At 32.4% G+C, this 22,915-nt stretch overlaps 2 protein-coding genes across 2 annotated transcripts in view; both read right to left on the bottom strand.

Annotated features, from left to right (window-relative positions):
- Sec31 (COPII coat complex component secretory 31) overlaps positions 1–22,915 on the bottom strand; it is a 357,018-nt gene that overhangs the window by 177,481 nt on the left and 156,622 nt on the right. The gene's annotated exons all lie outside the window — the stretch shown is intronic.
- The window catches only part of Myo95E (Myosin 95E), a 135,554-nt gene that overhangs the window by 21,312 nt on the left and 91,327 nt on the right, over positions 1–22,915 (bottom strand). The window contains exons 11-14 of the mRNA XM_072544297.1: positions 12,191–12,503; positions 11,658–12,038; positions 6,978–7,064; positions 6,026–6,270 (exon numbers count right to left, since the gene is read on the bottom strand). Of these exons, the coding sequence (XP_072400398.1) occupies positions 6,026–6,270; positions 6,978–7,064; positions 11,658–12,038; positions 12,191–12,503 (1,026 nt within the window). The remainder of the gene's footprint in view (positions 1–6,025; positions 6,271–6,977; positions 7,065–11,657; positions 12,039–12,190; positions 12,504–22,915) is intronic.

Genomic DNA, 22,915 nt, shown 5'->3' on the forward strand with positions numbered 1-22,915 from the left:
CTCCCAGAATCCAGTTGCAAGTCAGGGGAAGAATTTTTTTTAGTTTTGGGGTTATCCTTACTTAGGACAAGGGGAAAAAATTTCAAGTTTATTTATGGAAATTAAGAAGAATTTTTAGTTGGAATATTTGTCCAATAGTACCTGATCCAGGGAATCCAGGTTTGGTATCTTCTTACCACCTGAGTCTAGTTCTCCACCGGATCATCTTCGAGGGAAACCTACGGAAACCGGCAGGAAGAACTTACTTTCATTTTTGTTATCATTCAATTATTTTAAATAACTTTTGCTACGTCCTCTTCAAGGTTTTAACTTTTGGTTTCACTTTAATTTAAAAATATCCTTAATACTAAATATCTTCAATTTTTTTAAAAAACATTAATCATTGTAACTTAATTTAATTATTTATTATCTACCAAGGGATGAGGTTATAACTCTCCCTTGAATTTCTCTTTGTTAGGTTATCGTGTGCACACATATCCGGAGAATTTTCACTTAAAACCCTAAACAATTATTGCACAAAACTAGACTATTAGTGAGTAGTATATAATTATATTTATTATTTATACATTATTATTGGTTATAACTTTTGTCACGATTTGAAATTAAGGGGTATATCAGGGGTAAATTGTTTTATAATGATATTCAGGGATTTTACTGTAAATATAGCTATAGTTAACTGTACATAAGAGGTGGTGGTTTAGTATATAAGCATTTAATATAGTCTGTACCTAAGTTTGGTAATTATTAAAGTTGTGGTTAAAATTTAATATTTCAATTAGTACCTATCTTTCATATTTCAGCAATACAAGATATCTCGGAAGAAAACATTTAACTTCCTGGCGCCCAAGCATTCATTAGAGCAACTTTTATGTTTCATCTGCTTATTTCTTGGTGGTTTTCTTGTCATTAGTTCTTATATCTTACGGTCTCTGTAGAGCAAGCAAATTGGCCGAATCCTTCTTTGAGTGTCAAGTGGTCATTCTCCTGCATAGTCGCTAGCCAACACTTAATTCTGCTATAGTTTAAAATTCATATTTACCCTTTATTTATTTCTTTTGCATAATTTATTTCTATCTAATCCCTTCCATCTTCCGTTATTCCACATATTAGTTTGTTGGTGTATCAAGGTGCATTTTAGAGTTCACCCTTTTGCTACACTGGATAGAGTCACCCCAGACTCCTTAGCACAATTTTTGTTACATTGGATTGAGTCACCCCAGACTCCTTAGCACAGTTTTTTGTTACAAAACGAGCATTGGTAAATTACAATCCATTTAGTAGATTTGAAGATACAGCTGTTTAAATATAGCTAGTTTTTCGAAAATCGTTTTTATCATTTGTAAACTGTTAGGACTTTTCCTGATAATCTCAAATTGCATAAAAATTTAGGTAAAAGTAGTTCTATATATATATATACAACACCGTCTACTTATCGTATTTCTTGGCTCGAGCCCTCAACTGTTTTTTTGTCGCTTAAAAATTGAGCTTCAGCTCTTTTACCCTATATTTGAAGATCTCTAAGCACAGTGGAGCGATTTTAACACACAATGTCTGTATTTGTTTTAACGTCAACGTTTTGATGAAATTATTTACAAAACCGCAAAAGATAAGTTTTATTTTATTATTTTATAAGTTAAGAAGAACGAAAAGAAACCTTAAAAATGTTTACGATTTATTAATATTATAATATTATTAATTAATTGTCAAAATTAAACCAAACGAGGAAAATATTGTGGAATTTTTTTTTTTTATTTTAAGTGCATTTTCTCTGCAGAACGCTTGAAATAGTCTTTGTAAATATTTTTGAATATTTTATGAAATTAATAGTATTAAAAAGTTCTGTACGTTCACTACATTTAAAATCTAAATGTTCGTCACTTTCTAAAAACTAAAAATTTAAGCAAAATTAGCGTTTACGTATAGCGTTCACCTCAGATTAAAGTTAAAATTACAACTGACATAACTTTGGTTTTCGACTACCTACAGGCACTTTAACTCTTGAAATTTAGGTTTTGTTATCCATTTTAATAATTCGTTGGTTTTAATATTGGAGAATAATCAAACCGATGAGAGAAATCATTAACGATCACATGTGTTGACTTACTTGAAGCAAAAAGCTCAATTTTTAGGCGGTCAACAAATAGTTAAAGGTCTGGAACAAAAAAATTCCCCACCTCTTTCCATATTTTTTTCCTCGTTTGGTTAAATTTTGAGAATTAATTAACATCAAAAAATGTTGTAAAAATCAAAGTAAAAATATTGCTTATGTATAATAAAAAAAGATTTATATTTAATTCGTACAGGATTTGTGCATACATTTTATTATAACTTCTTTAATGTTTCACTAATGGCCGGATTCACCAACAACAAATAAATCGCTGAATAGTTATTGGTCGAATAAAATTTATTAGTCGGTTATATTTGATTGTTTCAATAGCTGTTTGTGTGCGACAGTTAGTTATTCGTCGAATAAGTTCTACTGCAATGATTTTTCCACCAAATGTACTCGTGAGCGCACGCGCATTGCATTTATTTACCATTGTATTGACTGCAACTACAATCACACACATAACCCTATATTTGTTATTGGTTGATCTTCACAATACATAAATAGAAAATTTTATTTTACTACTAAAAATGGACAAAAAACGCGAAAGGAGCAAAAATTATTTGGAGGAGGAAAAAGAGAATTTAATTTCAATAATAGAAAAATACCGACAGTGTTTGGTCCAAACAAAAACATGTAACATGGGAAAAAATTGCTAGTGAATATAACAGTACATGTAAAACTGGCATTCGAAGTGGAATGCAGTTAAAACTACTATATGAAGGATTGAAAAAGAAGCTTGAAAAAATAAAAAGCTGATGATAAGGTAGGTAGTATAAAATTATCTGTTTAAAAAATGAATAATAATAAATTGCAATTTTTACAGGTTCAAACATATATCACAGGAGGTGGTACTAAGGTACCACTAATAAAACCGCAAGATGAAAGCATTCTTGCCATTATGGGGCCTCAATTAATCCCAATTAAACACTATAAACGCCAGTCTAATAATTTTTACTTATAGATAATGTGTCAACCCAAAAAAAAGGGATTGGGCTACAGCTAATACTACCCCTTGTGATTTTATCCAAGGTAAGATTTAATATCATTTTACCTCAATACTATAGTTGCTAAAATCTAATAGTTTTCAATGTATGTCAGACTAAACAGTAGTAAAGAGTAATTGCAATAAGCTGGTTGTTTCTATATTTAAGAAAGTAGAGCAAGGCATAGGAGATAAGCCCCTTCTAGATCTGTTAGGATTCCAGGTTGGTCCTAAGGATATTAAACTGTCAATATATTGTCCTATATACAAACTAAAGGGGCATTATTTTTCAAAGAAGTAAAATAAAATTAATTTAGGAATTGTTTTAATTCAGTTGACAAATTTAGTAAAAATACATTTTAAATACCGTTATTAAAATCCACAAGAAAAAATGAATTTCCTGTACTAGACTATATACAATATATCCCAAACAATTTGTGGTAAAAATCTTTTATAAAAGGAATATTATTTAAAAAGTGTTTTGGGCTAAATTACAGAACGTTTTTTAAATAAATATTCTGTGTTCAGTGCTACTACAAGGAATACATGTTTAAAACCACAAAATACATTTAAATATTATTAAATTGGTTTTAGATTATATAATTGCTGCTAATTGTATAGGATCTTAATAATAAGGATAAGTTCTAAGTAGATTCACTTTCAAAATTTAAAGTGTTTGCTGCCATGAATTTAGTGGCTTTAAACATTTATACCTTATAGCAGCAATTAAGATGGAATATTTATTCTGAAAACGTTCTGTGCTTTAGCTTGAAAGGGTTTTTAAATAAATATATCTTTTATAAAGGATTTTTTACTAAAATTTTATTTACATTTATTATCTACTATTCTATATAATATACAAATGATACAAATTTATGTTTTTTTACAGATGATAAAGATTCATCACAACAAGGTGGGTGTTTAGTTACAAAAACACCAAACATAAAGAAAAAAAGTACTGAATCTGATGATTTGATTGACATAAAGAAGAAAGTACAGTTGAGGAAATTGGAAATTGTGAAGGAAAGGGAACTAGTGGAATTAGAGTTAAGAAAAATAGAATTAGAGATCAAAAAACTGATTTAGAAATAAAAAAAAAGAATTAAATACATAAAATTCCTACCTTAGAAAATGTGTTTTCTTTATAATTAAATATTCTTTATACAATCTGTGCATAAGAATTTGTATAAATTATATAAATTAAAATACCAAACAATTATTTACAATAAACTTAAAAATCTAAAACTTAAAAACTATGTCAACATATTGACAGAACACCAAACTAAAATACTGTATTAATTAATGCTGTTCTTACAGCATTGCGGTTATTTGGTAATTCGTGAAGTAGAAGTTCTGGTTGTTCTAATGCAATTGGTATTTCTTCATTTGGTACTTCATCACCCATTCCAATTGCCATGTTATGTAACACAGCAGTTGCAACTACTACAGCTAATGTTGTTTGTTCCTTGATCCGCATACCCACTGAAAGACATGGAAAACGTCTCTTCCAAACTCCAAATGCTCTCTCTAAACATTCCGGTTCGTATGTGTGCCCTGTTATATGCTTGTTCTGAACGTGTTTGTGGATTCAGCAGTGGTGTTAATAAATACTTCTTACAAGCATATCCACTATCACCTAATAAATAGTCAGGGAATTCATTATTTTCAGGTCGGGCCCATAAGTGGGAATCATTAACGTCATTTACGCTTCCAGGCCACCGAGCAACTATTTTACTGAATTTTAGTTGGGCATTGCATGTTGCTTGAACATTTATCGAAAACCATCCTTTCCTATTTCTATATAACTCACCATGCTCTCCTCCAGGGGCTTGTATTTTGATATGTGTGCAATCTATCGCTCCAAGGACCCTCGGAAATCTTGAAGTTTGGTAGAAGTCATTTTGCACCTTATTTAATTCATTGCGGTTCTGGGGCATTTGTATAAACCGAGGACGTAATAAAGCAATGTAATGAGATACTTTTCTTACAATTCGGCAGACTGTTGCCTTCGAAACATTAAAATGGTCTCAAGTACATATTTGAAATGATCCTGTAGCATAAAAACGAAGAGCAATTAAAAATTGATTTCGCACATCGATGGGTCTGTTTCTGTTGCTTACAGGATGCAATTGGTCACCGATCAAGTGTAATAACTCATCTATTGAAGTTTTAGATAATCTAAACCTAGTTTTAAAATCTACATCATCAAATTCAATAAAAGGGTTTCTTCTCTGCAGTAACAAGCGTTGTCTTCTCCCTTGCTGCACATTTCCATCTTCATCAGGGGATGATGATAATAATCTAATATATATATATATATATATATATATATATATATATATATATATATATATATATATATATATATATATATAAAATTCAAACCGTCTACTATAATCACGTTTACCTGCAATACTTTTTTAACAATTTCGAGTTAAACTGACGAATTTTATTTATTATGATATTTAAAGTGAGGTTAGCTTGTCAATTTATTCGAAGAATATATTTATTTGGCCGACAATGAACGAATAACTTATTTTGAGTTTATTCGTAGAATAAGTCTTATTTGACGTTGGTGAAACGCATATGTGTCAGTTTTATTGGTCGAATAACTTTATTCGTTGAATAGACTGCTATTTGTCGTTGGCGAAACCGGCCATATAAGTGTAGTGTTATTTGGTCCTAAGTCACGAATTGAACAATTATTAATATCAGAGTATAAGGTTAATCCCTCTCATTAGGTAACATCAACTATTAATTGGGTATTAATTCATCTTTCTGTGTATTTTATATACAATAAGAATTAACCTTGTATGATTTCACAATGATTGTACAAAACATTTTCAGAATCACTGCTTTAAAACATCTCGAAATGTGGTTGAACACGTCCAAAAATGATTTAATAAAAGAGGAAGGTTATTAATTTCACTTACCTTCTCGGATATGAACATTTTCTATCCTTAAAAATAAAACTAGCCGTCACTTTTTCTCTCATTCGATTGCGGGAGGTTTGATCGAATTTCAGACGAAACTTGTGACATCTCCACCTATGGTGGATCTTGTTCAACAACGTGCTGCATTCGAGGAGTCTGTTCGACACTTGAGGCCAATCTCTACAGATGGGAGAATCTGCGTCTTCCGGTAGCATTCTACAGATATTAAGCAGAAACTGTCGACGCTAAAATCAGTTATAACAATTTAGTGATGAAGGTGTATCATACAGAAAGAAATTGCATATAAATGATGAACAAGTTGCGATATGTCGATACGTGTAGAGACAAGTACTCACAATCCAAAATATTTTTACTACCCTCGATTTACAATATATTCCCTCATTAGTCCCAGTAGAAGAAATTTAACAGGATATCAGTACATGAACACATACAACAACAGCTGAATATTTAAAAAATAGTTTAAAATTGTTTAATTTATAAATATGCTCTACTGGGCCTGATGGTGGGCTATAAATTATAAACCTAAATCCTTTCGCCTCCTTTTTACTGCCAATAAAAAAATATTTTGGATTGTGAATACTTGTATCTACACTTGCCAATATTTTAAATCTTATTTTTTCTTCTTATTATTTTATATTTACTATTATTTCCAAATCTAATTCAAGTTTTGTAAATCAAGTATCCTTTTTGAAACAATTTGGAAACTAATCTTAAATATTGGTGGTTTCCTTTCGTGTTGATATATCAATCTAGATTTAAGGATGCCTCTGCTTTGACTAAATTATTTAATATATAACAGCAATTAATTGTTAGTCCATCAGGCCACCAAAAATTCTATACATGCTTTTGGTCATTATAAAGTGACATGATTTTAGCGTACTTTGAATACCGATTGAGAATGGGTTTCTATATAAACATTATATATACAAACCTTCCACTGAATATAATGTCTCTGAATAATTCTAGTAGCCCACTCCACTTCTTTCCTGTGTTTTAGTATTCGAAATTCTTCTCGAGCCTAAAACAGTACAAAAAATATAAGAATTATACTTAGTTTTATCGGTACTAAGTTTTGTCGTTCAATAAGGAAAATATGATTTGATATTTTGAAATACATTATATTATTCAATATAACGTCCCTGAAATTTATATACCTAGGTTCAATAATCTTCTAACTTGTTTACTACATTCCTAAAGAAAACTGTCAAAATAGGCTTCCATAGATGCTTTTACCTCTTGATTTATGAAGAGATTTATGTATCGGTTCCGATAATTTTTTTTAAGTAAATACTTCTTATCTCTCGGTAAGATGTTTTTGCGCGAAATCATATCGGGACCCGAAAAATTGAGACTCATGCGGTAACTTTGCGGCATACAGTAATATACATACGTATAGTGCATTCAACCAACTTACACCTCTAAACGATTAATGGGAATCGCAGAATACCTTTCGTTGTAGTAAAATGCACGGTAAACTGCACTGAAGTTCTCCATAATCTTCTTAATTATTTATTTTGTTTAGAATATTTTTCTCTGTATAATCAGTCTGCATCGTCACTGTATCCACAGCATACAATGTGATTATCATAATAAGTTTTACATATACACCAGATGTGTTGGATGGGATTAAACTAGCAGTGATACGGCGGTAACCGTAGTACTTGATGTCCATACCTGGATACAATTTGGTCAACTATATGAACTGTTGGTTTTTCATTACGTTTCGAAATTACCAGTAACTCTGATTTGAAGGTGTATTCCGAAAACTTGATAGTATTTTTAACTAACCAATTTTTTATGCTCGGTACGTTCCACGACTGTTTTGCTTGTATCTCCAAAATCTCCGAATGGTAAGGTGCATTATCTAAAACTATAACTGATGGTTCCCTCAGACTAGGTAACAGTTTCTCCTCAAGTCATTTAACAAACATATCTGCATTCATGTTTTCATGATAATCAGCAGATTTTGATTTTGAAGAGAAAATCAAATCTTCGCTATCTGTGGGTTTTATTAATTTTATGCTGTCGTCTTGCCAAATTCTTTTAATTCCACCCCTTGCAGATTTAAGTCTAGTATGTTCTCTCAAAAATTTAATTCTTTTCTGAACCACACTACTCCTTTCGCATAAAAGTAACCTATTATTTTCTTTTTTGAATTTAAATCCTAAATCTCTCAACACTTTCCAAAGGCTAGTCCTTTTAATTTCAGAAACTTCACTCTCTCATTTTGGCCAGTAAAGTATCTAAACTGACATGTTGATTGTTTTCACGCACTCGATACAAAATATTGCGAATTTCAAAATTTTCTCCATCAGGTAAGTCAATGCTCCTAAAATATTTACGAATTGTTTTCTTGTTTTCGTGATACTCAGTCACAGTAAGACCTTCTTGAGAATCTCTGACAGTCTTCATTACAGTCTTTAGCTTACTTTCACTAATTCCGTGTGCGTCACAAACACGTTGATTTATACATAATAATGACCTTAAAGGTTCACCATTGTCTCTCTCCATGGCAACGTATTTATGCACATTTGCAATTAATTCATCAGTATCCAACTTACGCCTAAGCATGATGGTCACTTGAAACTACACGTTTGAATTACAATATACTGAGTTTCGATCAATATGACAGAAACTTTCTAACTGTTGTGCTTGAGAGGTAAAATTGAATATAGCCGCTTACAAAGATCCTAAACACATTAAGCAAATTAGCCTAATGATTATTAGGAATGCCGATTGTAATTTAATTATGTTTGATAAAGAGTTTAGAAATGATTGGAAACCGTACATAAACAAATTAAAATGTTTCCTAGAATTATTTTATTTTTAGTACAAGTATTTTCATTTGAAAATAAAAAGTTAAATATATTTACCAAAACCCTAACTTTAACCCGTAATCGCAGACGTCTCAAAAATGGTACACTCTAACAGACATATGGTCAATCTAATCACCACTATTTAACTTGACAAAATGTTCTAGTTTACTCCGAAGTATGTTTTAACAAAAAGTAAAAGTGATATTTTAGTACTTTGTATATCTACTTTGAATATAAAGTATCCTTAGCACCGTAGTATTTATTTCGAAAAAAAATTAGTAAACAAGTAGGTGAAAGAAATTTACGTTTTAAATAACATTATGCAAGAATACTATTTATTAAAAAAAAATGTAACAAAATATTCAAAACTATGAACAACGGGTTAATGACACATATTTATTATATACCTAAAATTTAGCAAAGTGTTAAAAATTATGGAAAACACCAGTGCAGTTTACCGTACCTTTTACTACAATGAAAGGTTTTCTACAAATTCCGTTAATCGTTTAGAGGTGTAAATTAGTTGAATGTACTGTATACATGTATTATACCTTCTTTTATAAATTAAAATAAAATAAATATACCAAACTAATAAAATTAAATTAAGTAAAATTAAATAAAATTAAAAAAATATATATACTTAAATGTGGGTCGAGACAAAAAATTGTTGAGAACAATACTACGCAAGACTGCATACCTTGGACACATACTGAGGAATGATAAATATAGTCCTCTGCAGGTCATCATGCAGGGTAGAGTCGATGGCAAAAAGGGAATAGGTAGAAAGAGGAAGTCATGGCTGCGAAATATTCGAGAGTGGACAAACATGACTGTAGACGAATTATTCCACGTTGCAAAAGACAGAGAAACTTTTAGAAATGTGGTCGCCAACCTCCGTTAATGGAGACGGCATAGGAAGAAGAAGATATACTTAAAATGAAATAAAATTACATAAAATAAAATTAAATTATTTCATCAGAGTTCGCTCTGATGAAGCCAAGAGGCAGAAATATGCGTGTCGGCGAATGGTGCGAATGTCAGCGTGGCCAAGAGGCGAAAGGAAATCAAACCTAAACCGTCTATTTTAATTTTAAACAAAGTTAGTTTAAACACGTTGTGCTTCACTTAACCTCTAAATCCGCAGAAAATTGTAATAATTATATTATATACATTGAAGAAAAACTAAACCAATAATTTTAGCCTTAAATGTAACTACAACCACAAAAAAATGTGACATCTAAATTATTATGTTCTCTACATTAGCAAATGTGTTTACAAAACGGTGTGTCTGTTTTATATGGCAAATATACAGTATCTACGATGCATCTAGCATAGTAAGTCTATGTTCTACTATTTTAGTATATCATACCACTCGATAAAGACACCATAGGTGTTTTCGACCTTGAATTGGTATGCCACATTTTAGTTCCTGAAATAGTTAACAGTTAAAACAAATACGATTTTTTATTGTCATTTCAAGTTATCGCCAAATTCTTATCATATAAAATACTTTAAAAAATGTCGAATAAGAAATGACTTATAACACGTCTGTCATAATAACGGTCACCAGTATCATCAGTGAAAGCTATAAATTGATGGTTACAAGAAAAATACTTCATAAATTACAACCCCAACGTATTAAATTTGACTGAAAAAAACTGTCTAAAATTCATATTCCAAATTTTAGCCAGATAATAGTTCTGTTACTGATTTGGTGAACAATATAAATAAATAAATTTGACTTAATATGACATAAATGCAGTCGAATTCTACATGTTCGATTTAGAAGTTAAAATAATAAGTGCTTTTAGAGGTAAAGCACTCTAAAATGGAATAAAACAAAGGTACATTTTTAAAAGTGAAAGTGACTTCATTCGAAAGATAATATTTTGCCATTTCTATTAAAATAGGATATCTGACATATCGTTGCCATGGCTGCCACGGATGTAGCCCAATCAAAAAGTACAATTTTCGATAAATTTTAGCAACATTTGTGGCTGTGTATCGGCAATAGCTCGGAGAATGTTATCCTCCAAGTCTTCAAACGTTTCTGGTTATTGGTGTAGACTTTACATATCCGTTCCCAATAAACGTTTCCTTTAATACATCAATTGTAGCACGAGCTGTGACATGTTGCGCCGTGTTGTTGAAACCACAGATCCTCCACAACAAGATGACTCAATTCAGGAACAAAAAAGTCAGTATGACTTTACTGCGGTGATCATACACTGTAACGTTCTGGCCAGTATCATTTTTGAATACTTACGGACCAATGATTCCACCAGCCCAAAAACCCACCAGTCAGTTTTTCTGGATGTAACGGCGTCTTAATATACACTAGAGGATGCCATTCACCAAAAGTAAGCTTTATTGCTAAACAAAACTCGCTTATGAAAATCGTGATTCACAGCAATCTCGTTTTGGGCCCAATCACCGAATCAACACTTTGCCCGGTGATAGTGTAGCTTCAATTCTTGCACGAGTTAGATTTTTGTAAGCATAGACCCAAGATCTTTTCGCAAAATATTCCATAAATTGGATGAACACAGCTCCAATACTCCAATACTATGCTCTACAGACGCAATAACTTTTTCGACGTCTTTGTGGATACGTGTTATCATTTAGAGTAAAGAATATTAAAGAAGATGGTGTTAAACCTATATTTCCACCAAAAAGTTGCAATGCAAAAACATATATTATTATATTATAGTATTATAGAATTATAGTATCAAGTCAGTTCTGTATTAGACACTCTGCAAATTTATTACAACTTTATTATTGGAATAAAAACTTACCCTCCAACTTCTCCACGCAGAAGCAATAATAATCTGACTGTGCTTCATCTTCTTGTACCTTTTCTTATCCCTATGTCCCCTCCAAATCTTCTGAATCAACATCGCCAGATCGTGCAATCTAGCCTTCCGGAAATCTTCCAGTTCGAATACCGTCCTGGGACTTCTCACGAACAATTTAGTCCTTCCGAAAGTAAATTCAGCACTGGGTATGGGCAAAGATCTAAGAATAAGCGAGACACCCTCTATCGGTGAACCTCTCCACCTAGGCCACGTATTACCCGAGATCATCTTGTACCGTTGCACGAATTGTATGTAAGGGAGGCGATAGCAGTGACCGGTACGCCATAGTTGAACAGTGGGAAGGAGACACAAGTAACGGACCTGTAAGATAGAGACATGTTTCAAAATAAGGCAGAGACAATTATTCCGGAGAACAATACGCAATTTGTTCAGAATTTGCCTATTTCGTATCATTTTGCTTTATTACAATCTTCTCAAAACTCATTATTAAAGTGCAATTAAATAAACTTTACCTGGTGTTGAATCAATGCCAATTCAAAAATTCTAGGTTGTTTTAACTCGTTGGGTTTCAAACACCTAATGTAGTGCGCTTGCCTTCCGCTGAGCTCTTTCAAAAGCGAATTTAGTGACACCTGGAGCTGAAACGACTTTGATACTGGTCTCTTGGGGTTGCACCTCTTAGGGTTTCCTTCGGGGAAAAGCAACGGGATAACGGGATGATCACAGCGAAACATTGCTCTTGATACTTCTCTGGGCAGGGTATCACGATTTTTATCAACGAATCCGCGGACGCTGTACGTGACGGCACCTGCATAATGTCTTATCCTACAAAAAATATAATCAATCAATAATGTATAAAGAATGATCTGTATATATTACGCAACAGGGACCTTACCAGTAAACATGACACTCACCGCGGAGATAATAAGGATTACACTATTAAATTGTTTTAACAGAAAAAAAATTAATAAATTCATTGAAATATGTAGGTACAATGCAGGGAGCCGACTGTGATTCAGACAAGTTTTTAAAAGCAACATTAAGAATTAGTATGATAGCTAACTATGAATAACAATGCAAAAAACTAACAAATTAAACAATTATCGACCAGTGGGTAATTTAGAACAATAAGCAAAATGCAGTATTGGAAATATGGAAACAATACAAAAATGCTTAGGTAAAAGCAGCAAAAGAAATAGTTGAGTACAAACAAAAAATATAAATTGTGGGTAACAAACATTAAAATAAATATGTGCCTACGCCCCATTGATATAAGTGAAGAACAGAAAAAGGATACATTTTGGAGTGCCCTTGATTGCGAGATGCTCGAGATTCCTGTAGACAAAAGATGATGTATTGGAGGTGATTTGAATAGACATATTGGTAAAGAAAGAGCCGGAATAGGAAGAGTTCGTGGAGGTTGGGGGATGGGAATAAGAAATGATAAAGGAAATAGTGTGATTGACTTTGCGGTGGCATGGAATTTGGATGTGATTAATAAGTTCTTTACGAAGACTGAAGACCAGTATGTTACCTATAATAGCAGAGGAAGGGAAAGTCCGATAGATTTTGTGCTGTGTAGAAGAAGCCAGTTAAAAGAGGTTACCAACTATAAAGTGACAAAGGGCGAGTATGGTGGTGGAAATTAAAGGATAAGGATTTGGCAAAAATTTTCATGGGTAGAGTGCTGAAGAGTTTGAGAAAAGAGATACGGTAAATGACCTGGTGGGAAGTTAGCAACAAAGTAGTAGTACCAGTGGGAGAGAAAGTGCTAGGGAAAATATCTGATAAAGGATCTCCTAGGGACAAAGAAAGTGGTGGTGGAATGATGAAGTGCAACAGAAGGATAGAAAGAAGAAAGAAGCTAGCAAGACGTATGACAGGTCTAAAAGAGAGGAAGATAAGGATACATAAAAGCAAGCAAAGAGTAAAGCAAAGCGCGCTACTGCTAAGGAAAGATCGTCTGCAAAGCTGTATATATGAGGAGTTGGAAACATTCAAAGGGATGAAAATGTTATACAGCATTGCTAAAGTAAGAGACAAGTGATCAAAGGACTTACTCACGTGCGGCTGAAAAAAAAGGACGTGACTTTGTAGCATTTGAAAATTCTTTGGATATGTATTGAAATCCCCGCGTATTTGTTAAAATATCAAAGAATAATCTTAGTGTATTTCTGTTTCCTTTCGTGCAAGTTAAAACACCGAAGTTAATGTAAACCATTTTATAGTTTGTTTATATTTCACAAGATCCGTATTTTGTCGGTATTCTTTGATCAAAGCCTCTTTTAGCATATTCTGCGTTTCAAATAAATATTCCAGTTTATATGTTTTGTTTATACCAAGATTGTGCGAATGAATTCTAAAAGTAAGTGTTCACTCTCGGTAAAAAGGCGTGCTTAGTTTTGTTGGAGTCCGAATTTAGCATCAAATTCGTAATCTTTTCGTTTTCCTTTTTGTGTCATGGAAATATAGAAAAAGTGACAGTAGCAGTTAAATGTTTAGTATTGAGCAGTCAATAGTTACAGTTTAAGTGAGGTTCCAGAAGGTGAGGAACAAGAATCGTTGTTCCCATCCTCGTTTTGTTTCTCCCTGGTTGTCATCCCAGCCTTTTGGTAGTTTGGATATGAATTTGTTCCTGTTCAGAAAATTCCAGTATGATTCCAGTTTCAACCCTCAGAAACTTTAGTGCTTTTGTTTTGGGTGAAATCAGGTAATTTTTTGTGTTAAATTTTAAAGTTAAGATATGACATTTTTTAAAAAAATAATAATTGCTTTCATTATTTAAAAAGATAATTTTTTATTTGCCACAGTTTATAGCTTAGTAACATTTGTAAGTTTTGTAGCAATAGAGTTTGTAAACGAATAAGACATAATTATATAAGTTTTCCTTTTTATTATTTTGGTATAAATCTCTGTAACTACTAATATATATTTTTGTAACTGTAATTTTGTAACTGTTTGTGGTGAGACACAATAAATGTTTCATTTTTTGTAAACCATTTTGTTTGTTTATCTTGACTAACTCTCTAACCTTTTTTTTTTAGTTTCATTTGAAAAGATATATTTTTTATGTTTAATAATTATTCCAATAGTTACAACTAGCTGTTGTAATGGTTATAATTTGGCACCTCGAAGCGACGTCCTTTTTAAATTGATAGAGGTATTTCCTGTTTCCTTTTGTTTTATTTGTCCCAAGAGATTCACGTTAGTACCCCTTTGTTTCATTTTTTTGTAGTTGCCCCAATCCGACCCCTTGCCATTCAACATATCCACGACCCCAGCTCTCCAAACCAACCCTAAGACCCTAAGTCTAAGAATAATTTCTGTCCCCAATTTTCTACCCCTTATAATAATATCCCATGTGGTAGGCAAAATATTTCGTTACAACTTACATGCGACTGGAAAAGTGTTAACCCTCGAGTGGAGGCGCTGGTGCAATAGTGCTACCAATATTACTTTATGAGTGGGTGGCGCGTGACTATTGAGTTATTTGTTTTTATACCCCGTATCTTGTTAGAAATTGACGAGGAAGTGTTAGTTGAATTTGTGCGATTTAATTTCGTTAACGTCTTTGTCTACGGCAACTTAAATTTAATTGGATCATTTTTGCTACCACGCGTCCAGTCATGTAAGTGAATTAATTTTTATTTTTTTCTTTATAATAATATTTTTTCTGCTACTACTAATTTTAGATTGCTAAAAAAATGTCGTTTATCGATTTCTTTGTATTACAGCGTTACCAAAACTTACATTTTACTCTATTTTAGGGCATTTAGTAGATAAGGAAGCGGGGTCCTGAATCACTTTGGTAACCTGTCCATCAGGGTCTCCGATGCGAAGGTATCGATGCCATGATTTGACCTTGGGGGTGTACAAGAAGTACAAGAAGTGATCGACAATGACCAGAGGGTTGTAAGAACTGGTCGCTTATCGCTTGATCTCTTCTTCTTCTCTCCCGAAGAAGTGATCGACAATGACCAGAGGGTCGTAAGAACTAGTCGCTTATCTCTAGATCTCTTCTTCTCAGCCGAAGAATTGTCACCTACGTTACCTGTATGTTTTTACACTTGTCTCTTCTTTGTCTTACCTGTCCTGAAGAAGTAAAAGAATCGGTCGACAATGACCAGAGGGGGTGTCTTTGAGTGGAACGGACCACCTTGTATGTCGAGTGCAAAACTCATCGCTTATCGCTTCATCTCCTCTTCTTTTCGTTAAATTTGTACAGGGTGATCGAAAAAATAAATTTTGTATTGAGACTTGGAAATATTTTAGGTGTTGTTGCGTCAAAATTTTTTTTTTTGTGTACGATGCTTAGATATATCTGTATAGCCTGCCTAGCCTAGCCTGCCTAGTCTTTACTTTTGAAACTTGTAGGAAAAGGAAAAATAACTATGTATCACATAAATGCTTTATTGTGTATATATATTTTAATGATATATGTGGGTAGATGTAAATAAAACAATATTATATTGATACTATAAATTTTATTTGTTTTGAAACAAGTTATTTATTTTAAATAAATGTATCCAGCAAAATTTTGTCAGTAATCAAGATGTGTCTTGAGGTGTACATGCTAGACGAGTTTTATTCAAGGCTCTCAACTTTTAACAATTGGAAGGGGAATAAATCTGAAATAGAGTTAGCTGCTTGTGGATTTTACTTTCTCCAAGTGGAAGATATAGTAAAGTGTTTCAAGTGTGGCGTAGAGATTTACAAATGGGAATCAAATGACAATATAATCGAAGATCACAAAAAATTTAGTCCCGATTGTGCCTTTGTAGAAAGAGTTTATCCCATTTTTCAGAGAATCAACGACAACAACAAATAAATTGTGAGTGAGAACAATAAATATGCCTGTTCCTGTGAAACATAAATGTCCAAAGTGTGGGGGTGACACTGAAGAACGAAATGACCTGTGTATAAATTGTGAATTGGAAGAGGTGTACAAGGAAGAGAGTGGTGCTAAAAATATACCTAGTAGAATGTATGTAAAGAGACAGAGACCGCAAAAATAATGTAATCGCATGATAAAAAATTAGAATAATAAAATAGCTGTAAATATAACATAAAGCTCATTTTTATTTTGCCCTTTGAATATGCCTGTACCTGTGACATATAAATGTACAAAGTGTGGTGGTGAAACTGAGATTCCAAATACACTTTGTGTAAATTGTTACTTAAAAAGTATATTTAGACAATTTGGTGGTGACAAAAATAACCCAAGTCATCTATTTATCCAAAAATAAGTATGCCTGTACCAGTAAAGTATAAATGTCCAAAGTGTGGTGGGGAGACTGAAATATCTAATAGGAATTGTATAAACTGTGACTACATAGAATATTTGAGATCCAGATCTGGTGCTAAAAATATACCAAGTAGTATGTTTGGTGAAATGTGAGGTCAGTTGTCTGAAGAAGAGAAAAAATATATAAAGACTTATATTTAGAATAACTATGTATTAATTTGTAAATCGTCTACGAGTACGCTACCAATATGTTAAACGCTGTCATTAATAAATTACCTTTCGAAATGCACATCCCTGGAGGTTATAGGTTTTGTGGACCCGGCACCAAATTACAGAAACGACTAGCACGAGGAGATAGGGGAATAAATGGATTAGACGAGGCGTGTCGTGAACATGATATTGCATATTCTCAAAATAAAGATCTATCCGAACGACATAAGGCTGATAAGATTCTAGGTGAAAAAGCTCTTGAACAGTTTCGATCGAAAAATACAGCATTTTCCGAAAAATTGGCAGCACTTGGTGTAGCTGGTGCAATGAAAGCAAAAGTGAAATTAGGTATGGGTCTAGGTTCTACTAAATATAAAGCTGTAACAAAAAGTTGTAATAAAGAATTGAACAAAGCTAAAAATAATTTAGAAAAACTAACTGAAAATATAGACCATTGTACTTTATTACTCCAAGGATTAACTATTTCCAAATCAAGTAAACGCAAACAAAATGTAAAAAAAAATAAACAAAAAATACAACAAAAGCTTTTAAATCATAAAAGAGCAAAACAATTAGAAAATAATATGGATGTGGACATTACAGATGATTTTGTTGATGATGATGATGACCTTCTTTCCAAAAGAAGAGAAAAACGAAAAATAATTGATGACAATGTAGTTGGTGTTAAAAAAGCAAAAATCAACTTAAATTACTTATTAAACAATACCCAAAAAAGAAAACGAGACATAAACAATGAAGATGAGGATGATGATGATCCAGTTAAGAAAAAAGTTAAGATGTAATAAGTAAATTGTATTAAATTAAAAAATATAATGAAAAAATATGTAGATACTATATATATACGCACATATACCAATAACTAATTCAGTCTGATCTGTATCGTTGTTAATAAGCTGTGTGTTAACAGTTCAACAGAGAAAAAAAGTAAAGATAACAGTGAAATGGGAGTTAAGAGTTGTGTTGTTGAATTCCATGGTAAGCAAAGAGACAATGCCAGGACAAGACTCTTCACGAGAGAATTTAGTAGGTATCGGCAAAGAGATGAGGGTGTTCAAGCACAACAACTAGGGAGGCTTAACCATTTAGAACCCCATAGAGATGCCGATTACCCATTGGGAAGGAGACCGCTACCATTTCCAATCGAAGGAATCAACCACGTTCGAAGACAGTAATTTTAAAATTTTTTTATGTAATTAATAATAATTAATATATGCTACATTTTCTATTGTCGTTTTTTTTTTTAATAAAGACTTGTTGTTGTGTGTATTATGGGTAGTTGGTTGGAAACAGTCAAGATGGTTGGTAATAAGAAAAAGACAAGAAACAGCACTAAAAGAAAGGTCACATCCTCCTCCTCATCTTCTAAAAGAAAAATTTCAAAGCAAAAGTCATTTAGTTTATTGAGAGTAATTCGAGACATTAGAAAGAAACTATTGGAAAGCAAACCAAGAACGTTAAGGGAAGCTATTCAACAAGCATTACGAATTGTGAAATCCTACAAAAACATTAAAAAACCACGTGGTCGAGTAATCCAAGTTCCAAAAACTGGGGGTATATTACCTCTAATACCGATATTTGCTGGGTTGAGCGCATTGGGCACTATTGCTGGGGGTACATCAGCTATCGTTAAAACTATTAACGAAGCAAAAGCAGCTAAAGAAGATTTACTCGAAAAACAACGTCATAATCGTAAAATGGAAGCACTGGCAATTGGAAAAGGTTTATACTTGAAACCATATAAAAGTGGAATGGGTATTTTTTTATGAATAAGAAAATGGATCAAATAAAAATTCCAAAACATGCTTTGACAAATGTAGAGTTACAAAAATATGCAAAATTAATGAAAATCCCACATTTTAGAGGTGTAATGATGAGAAATGGGTTTCCGAAAAAAATTTGGCAACATGAGAGTGGAATTATTAATTTAGACAATAAAGACGGTCCTGGAACTCATTGGACAGCTTACAAGAAGAATAAATCCAAAGTCGTATATTTTGATAGTTTTGGTAATCTGAGACCACCGTTGGAAGCTATATCATACTTTAATTCAAATGGTTATTCTCAAATTGTTTATAATCATAAAATTTATCAAACTTATAACACTGTAAATTGTGGACAATTGTGTTTAGATTTTTTAAATAAATACCCTTTTTAAAAGAATATTCTTTTATTTACTCTATGATTATCGTTTGAACATGTCGTACACTTTTGTGTTATCTGGAAGAGAATCGGTGTTATCAACAAAAATTTACCCACCAATTATTTTAAACGAAAATGAACAGTATGTACTAGGTTTAATAGATTTCATGTCATACAATACAATTCCAAATGTAGACCAAACAAACAACAAGTTTTATATAGATGGTTACGATATAACGATTCCACATGGTTCTTATGAAGTCGAAGATCTTTCAAATTATTTAACTGAAAAAATAACTGAATTAGAATTAAAAGTAGATCAAACACCAGATAAAGATGATACAGAAATTAATAAAGGAAAGAGTCAAGAAAAAAATAATTCAATTGGTAAAGGTGTGCCTAGAAAAAATCATAATATAGATCAACCTACAAGTTTGATATTGAGAATTAATAACAATACACTCAAATGTGAAATAAAAAGCAACAAAGTAATCCATTTTGAAAAACCAAATACCATTGCTCCCTTATTGGGATTTACACCAAAACGGCTCTCACCTTTAAAGACTCATGTAGCTGAGAATCCTGTGCATATCACAAAGGTTAATTCTATTTGTGTGGAATGTAATCTAATCACTAATTCATACATCAATGAAAACCAAGGTCATATCATCCACATGTTTTATCCAAATGTCTTACCGGGTTACAAAATTGTGGAAATTCCAAAAAAGGTAATTTATTTACCTGTCACAAATAGATATATTGATGAAATTTTCATTAAAATAGTTGACCAGGACGGTAATCTTGTTAATTTCACACGAGAAGTTATTACGTTAAGACTACATTTAAAAAAAGTATAAATAATGGTTTTAATTTACAACTGTAGCAAATTTAATCCAGGTGTGGACAGTGTATATAATATTAAGAGTGTGGATAAAAACATTAGTGACAAGCAGACTCTCAAACCGTTGACAACAGAAAACAAAGTCTTTTTAACCTCACTAGGATTTAAAATAAAACACAACAACTACGACAGTGACAGGGAAAAAGAAAAGAAATACTTGGTGTAGAATAAAGTTTTTTATTAATACTAGAATACTAGGGATTTTCTTGAGGTGTACTTGTAAGAAGAGTGAATATGAGTTTTAACATTTTAAATATTGGAGATCGTGTATTGGTTGACAATTCAGTTGTGAGTCGAGAAATGCACAGTCATTTACCCTATGCCAATGCAACTTTTAATCATTGTGATGAAATAAGAATACCAATTCAGACTCAAGATATATACACCCTACCTTCTGAGAGTTATCTGTATATTGAAGGACGTTTAACGAATGATGGGAAAGAAAGCAATACTTTGCGCTTTATTAATAATGGTTTGATGCATTTATTTGATGAAATACGATATGAAATTGGAGGCTGTGTAATAGATAGAGTGAGAAATTTAGGTATAACAACGACAATGAAAAACTATGCTTCGTTCACACAAACTGAATCTAATCGATACAACTGTATAGGTTGGAGTATTAATGACACACCAACAGTTGCTGATAAAGCAGGAAATTTTAATGTTTGTATTCCACTCAAACTTGTACTTGGATTTTTTGAAGATTTTACAAAAATTCTTATTAACATACGCCAAGAACTCGTATTGATAAGAAGTTCAACTGATTTAAATGCAGTAATGTCTACAGTAGAAACTGAACTGAAACCAAAAGTGGAAATATTTAAATTAATATGGAAAATGCCTCATATTCAAGTGTCCGATTCAGAAAAGTTACGTTTATATAAATTTATTGAAAATGGGTCCAGTTTGGAGCTTGCATATAGAAGCTGGGAATATCATGAAATTCCTCTACTGCCTCAGACAATGAAATTTAACTGGAATGTAAAAACTACCAGTCTATTGGAGAGACCACGATTTGTTTTGTTTGCATTACAAACTGCCAAAAAGAATGCAATAAAAGAAGAGAACAGCTATTTTGATCACTGTAATCTTACAAACTTAAAGCTATTTCTAAATTCTGAAATGTACCCGTATGACAATTTGAACTTGAACTTTAGTAAAAGACATTATGCCCTTGCATATGAAATGTATGCACAATTTCAACCGTCGTACTATTACAAATCCATAGGAGATCCATGCCTTACTATGTTACAATTCTGTGCTGTTGCTCCGATATTTGTTATTGATTGCAGCAGACAAAATGAATCAATTAAATCAGGAAGTGTCGATATGAGAATAGAAATAGAAACTAATAAGAATATACCAGCTAACACAACTGCTTATTGTATAATTATACATGACCGTATTGTTAATTATAATCCTCTAACCAATGTAGTTCAAATGTTTTAACTGTAGTTCATCTAATGAAGCAAATCTGTACTTTGGGTTTTTAAGTATAAATAAAAAGTTAAAAAAAAAGTTTACTCTTATTTAACACCCTGTACACAATAAATATTTTCATAACCTTGTTGACATAAGTGTCTAATTGGGGGCTAGACTAGTACCAAATCTGAAAGCTGTTCAAGACCTGTTCGAGACCTGTTCAAGACCTGTTCAAGACCTGTTCAAAGCTGTTCAAGACCTGTTCAAAGCTGTTCAAGACCTGTTCAAGACCTGTTCGAGACCTGTTCAAGACCTGTTCAAGACCTGTTCGAGACCTGTTCGAGACCTGTTCGAGACCTGTTCAAGACCTGTTCGAGACCTGTTCAAAGCTGTTCAAGACCTGTTCAAGACCTGTTCGAGACCTGTTCAAGACCTGTTCAAGACCTGTTCAAGACCTGTTCGAGACCTGTTCGAGACCTGTTCAAGACCTGTTCAAGACCTGTTCAAAGCTGTTCAAGACCTGTTCAAGACCTGTTCAAAGCTGATCAGGACCTGTTCGGGACCTGATCCAGAGCTGTTCAGAAGTTAAGCGAATACCTACATTTTACGATGAATAAAGATTTGAAAAGACAACTTATAACTAAACGGAGAAACATCCAAAGTAAATTAAGACAATTAAAACAAGGACAAATAATCCAAGAAGATTTATTTAATCCAATTACAAAACACTTGAAAAATATCGAGAACAAGTTAAATAGTTCACAAAATTCCAGTCCAGAAAATGAAACAAAAAACGATGAACCTTTAAGGTACATTAAAAACGATGATGACGATAATGAAACTACTGACTTTGAAACAAGTGAAATCAAACAATCGATATTGGACAACATTGAAGTGGATGATATAAAAGAACAGATTAAAAATGATAAACACTCTGAAAATCGATTTGAAGATATTGCTAACCAGGCGCGTGTAGATTACTGGGATCAATATGATCCATTGCCTAGGAAATATATTACAAATATGCACGCTGATGTTCTAAACAAAGAATTTGATCATAAATATGGAATTCGATTTGATGAAACATCTGAAAAGCTACTGATTGGGAATTCTGAAATAGATTTAGATGGTGCTGATATTCTTTTAAAAAAGAAAAGGTACAGGGGAACACCAGGTTTATATGAGCTTTTGTTTAAGAAATATCCAGCTAGTTTTACAGATGAAGATGAGAATAACTATAAAAAGATAGTTGTAGCGACTAATGCTCACAGAAGGCATTACAGATCAAGTAAACAG

This window comes from Diabrotica undecimpunctata, chromosome 1 (assembly GCF_040954645.1).
Source record: "Diabrotica undecimpunctata isolate CICGRU chromosome 1, icDiaUnde3, whole genome shotgun sequence".
NCBI lineage: Eukaryota > Metazoa > Arthropoda > Insecta > Coleoptera > Chrysomelidae > Diabrotica > Diabrotica undecimpunctata.